The 3,141-nt window shown below is 35.6% G+C and overlaps 1 protein-coding gene across 2 annotated transcripts; it reads left to right on the top strand.

Moving 5' to 3' along the window:
- Positions 1-809: 809 nt before the first annotated feature.
- Positions 810-2,340, top strand: LOC145057321 (uncharacterized). 2 transcript variants are annotated; one of them, XM_079005132.1, is made up of 2 exons: positions 810-1,937; positions 2,041-2,340. In XM_079005132.1, the coding sequence occupies exon 1, from the start codon at positions 810-812 to the stop codon at positions 1,914-1,916; it is 1,107 nt and encodes a 368-aa protein (XP_078861258.1). In that variant the 3' UTR covers positions 1,917-1,937; positions 2,041-2,340. The 2 variants fall into 2 exon arrangements, with proteins under 2 accessions (XP_078861258.1, XP_078861257.1); XM_079005131.1 differs by having other exon boundaries at positions 2,023-2,340.
- Positions 2,341-3,141: the final 801 nt, after the last annotated feature.

The following is a 3,141-nucleotide window of genomic DNA, read 5'->3' as shown; positions in this document are numbered from 1 at the left end:
ATGTATAAAAATAATGATTTAAAATGATTATAAAATATTTAAAAAAACATTTAGGGCAAATATGATATTATAGATGCTTATTTAGGGTATATACAATATTTAGGAATTAAATAGGGCAAACATAATATTTCCTTCTTTATTTAGGGTATATATGAAATTTTCCGAACTTAAAAACCATTTATTTCATCACGAAGTGTTAAATTATCCAAACAAAAAATTACATCGTCTCTAATTGTAAAAAAATTACTTCGTAAATCGATTTTAAATATCTAACATCTCCATCAACCTCTCATTCGAGATGTTATAATAACAATAAAATATCTTTAAAATAATCGTGGTATGCTTTTTCCATGAAATGATGTGATATTGCAACAAAATAATTTTCTGAAAATTAAAATAATTTAACCAAATTATTTGCACAATAAATGACCGTTGAGTGACATTAATTTGTTCAAAAGACTACACCATTAGTTTTGGTGATCTCTAACCAAAAGGAAACTTGTCTTTTATTTTGTAGTAAAAATAAAATAAAATGAGACATTCAAATCAATTTTGAAATAAGAGAAGAATGAGAACCCTATGATAAATATACCATAAAGGCATAAACCCAAACATGGAAAATTTCATGGCCGAAAGCATGGCCATCTTATGGCATGCATTATGTTTGCCTACAAGTATTTTTGCATGGCGTGATACTACTGTAGTAAAATTATTATTATTTTAACTGCAAGAAGGAAGATTTTCAGCTATATAAATGATGGAGATGCAGGCTCAGAATTCACAACTTGGATCCCAATTCTTTAGTAGAAATGGGAACGAAAGTGAAGATGTCTCAAATGAGCACCCTTCTAGTTAGTCTTGCGGTGGTTATTATTTCATCATACCTGCCATCGTTTAGCAAAGCCACCTACCCATACTCATCTCCACCACCTCCTAAGCATGAATATGTTTACAACTCACCACCACCACCACCAAACGAACCTTATAAGTCATCACCACCTTCTCCTCCAGTTCACAAGCCTCCACCACCACCACCAAAGGGATATTATATATACAAGTCACCACCACCTCCTCCTCCTCTTCCTCAGGTTTACAAGTCTCCACCTCCACCTCCACAAAAGAAACCTTATATATATAAGTCACCACCACCTCTTCATCCAGTTCACAAGTCTCCACCACCTCCTCCACCAAAGAAACATCATGTACACAAGTCACCACCACCTCCTCCTTTGGTTCACAAGTCTCCACCTCCACCTCCTCTACCAAAAAAACATCACAGGTCACCACTTCCTCATCCTGCGGTTCACAAGTCTCCACCACCACCTCCTCCAAAGAAACCTTATGTATATAAGTCACCACCACCTCCTCCACCAAAGAAACATCATGTATACAAGTCACCACCCCCTCCTCCACCAAAGAAACATTATCTATACAAGTCACCACCACCTCCTCCACCAAAGAAACATTATCTATACAAGTCACCACCTCCTCCTCCTCCAGTTCACAAGTCTCCACCACCACCACCACCAAAGAAACCATACATATACAAGTCACCACCACCTCCACCACCGAAGCAACATCATGTTTACAAGTCACCACCTCCTCCTCCTCCGGTTCACATGTCTCCACCACCTCCTCCACCAAAGGAACCATATGTATATAAGTCACCACCGCCTCCTCCACCAAAGAAGCATCATGTATACAAGTCACCATCTCCTCCACCTCCAATTCCCAAGTCACCAACACCACCACCACCAAAGAAACCTTATGTATACAAGTCACCGCCGCCTCCTCCACCTAAGAAACACTATGTACACAAGTCTCCTCCCCCATCACCACCTCCACCTAGAAAACCGTCTGGGTACATGTCTCCCCCACATTATATCTACAGTTCACCACCACCTCCTCATTATTAAGCAACTACCACCGTGTTTATGGTAATCACTTTTTTGCTTAAATATTATTTAAGTGGACATAATCTTTATAGAATTCTGTTTATACTAATTCACTGCATTTTCACAGTTCTTTCCATTCCTTCAGGGTTATAGAAATAAACAAAAGTATAGTTATATTTGGACCTTCAAGAGGACGAATATTATTATACCCTCAGGAAAGAGTAATGATCTTCGAAGTTGATCCACAAGTGCTTGTATTTCGTTTATGTATTTAATAAATAGTTGTTTGTCATGTTTCTGTTTTCATTAACCCCATTTCTAGGTGGTTCATGATAATGAAAACATTTAAAACAATTACTCACATGTATCCGTTCATTTTTCCTATCTGCAATATGTGATTTTGATTCATAGTTAATTAAATGGTAATGGTTACCCGTTAGTTAAATGCATTGAATATTTTTCTATTGGTTTGATGTTGAATTTACTTAAATTTCGACATGATCTAGTATAAAATAAAATTTAATTAGAATTTGGAAAAAAAATATAACAGCCTATAAATAGCTGTATGTATGCCGTATAAAAAAACGATGTTTACCAGGTGCAGGCCTTTGCAAGGGTGAGGCAAAAAGCGAAAAGCGTTTTATTAACTTTTCAACAAAGCATATATGCTCTATATATGTGTGTACTCGTAGATTGTGTGCGTGTGTGTGCTACGTATGTGTGTGCAAACGAGTAGTTTCTCAATATATAAGTTTCCAAAACTTGAAATAAAGAAGATATATAAAGGTTAGGTAAATAAATAAATATATAGTCGTTTTCATAGATTTCTTTATTAGAAACTGTGGCATTTTCACCTAAAAATAATTATTTACTACTTTTCAGCAAAGGGTTAAATTCCATAACACCACAATTTTTTTTCCTGAATTTATCTGATTATTTACACAGCTAAATATACTAAAAAAGAACAAGCACGGCGAAACCAAATATAAACTATACTTGTTTTTTTCTATTATAACCCCAAAGAAATGAAAACAAAAGTATAAAGTCATTCCTATAATTTACTTTCAAGTTTAAATATAAACGAAACTGTATGCAACAACTAGAGTTTTTGGATCCTTCGTTGCAAGCATTCAATATGTATGTCACATGGATCATGTAAATCTGCTCCATCATTCCGTGGAATGTGTCCACCACCGCAATGACCACGAGCTGCTCCACGCCAACAAACCATTTGTTCAACAATTCA

The sequence above is a fragment of the Lactuca serriola genome, chromosome 6 (genome assembly GCF_051521515.1).
Source record: "Lactuca serriola cultivar US96UC23 chromosome 6, Lser_US96UC23_V15, whole genome shotgun sequence".
Taxonomy (NCBI): domain Eukaryota; kingdom Viridiplantae; phylum Streptophyta; class Magnoliopsida; order Asterales; family Asteraceae; genus Lactuca; species Lactuca serriola.
Note: the sequence above shows the minus strand (reverse complement) of the source record. Positions and strands in the feature narration are given on the sequence as shown.

What these genes read in the sequence shown, in the direction of transcription:
- LOC145057321 (XM_079005132.1), top strand. Translation starts at nt 810, where the DNA reads ATGGGAACGAAAGTGAAGATGTCTCAAATGAGCACCCTTCTAGTTAGT.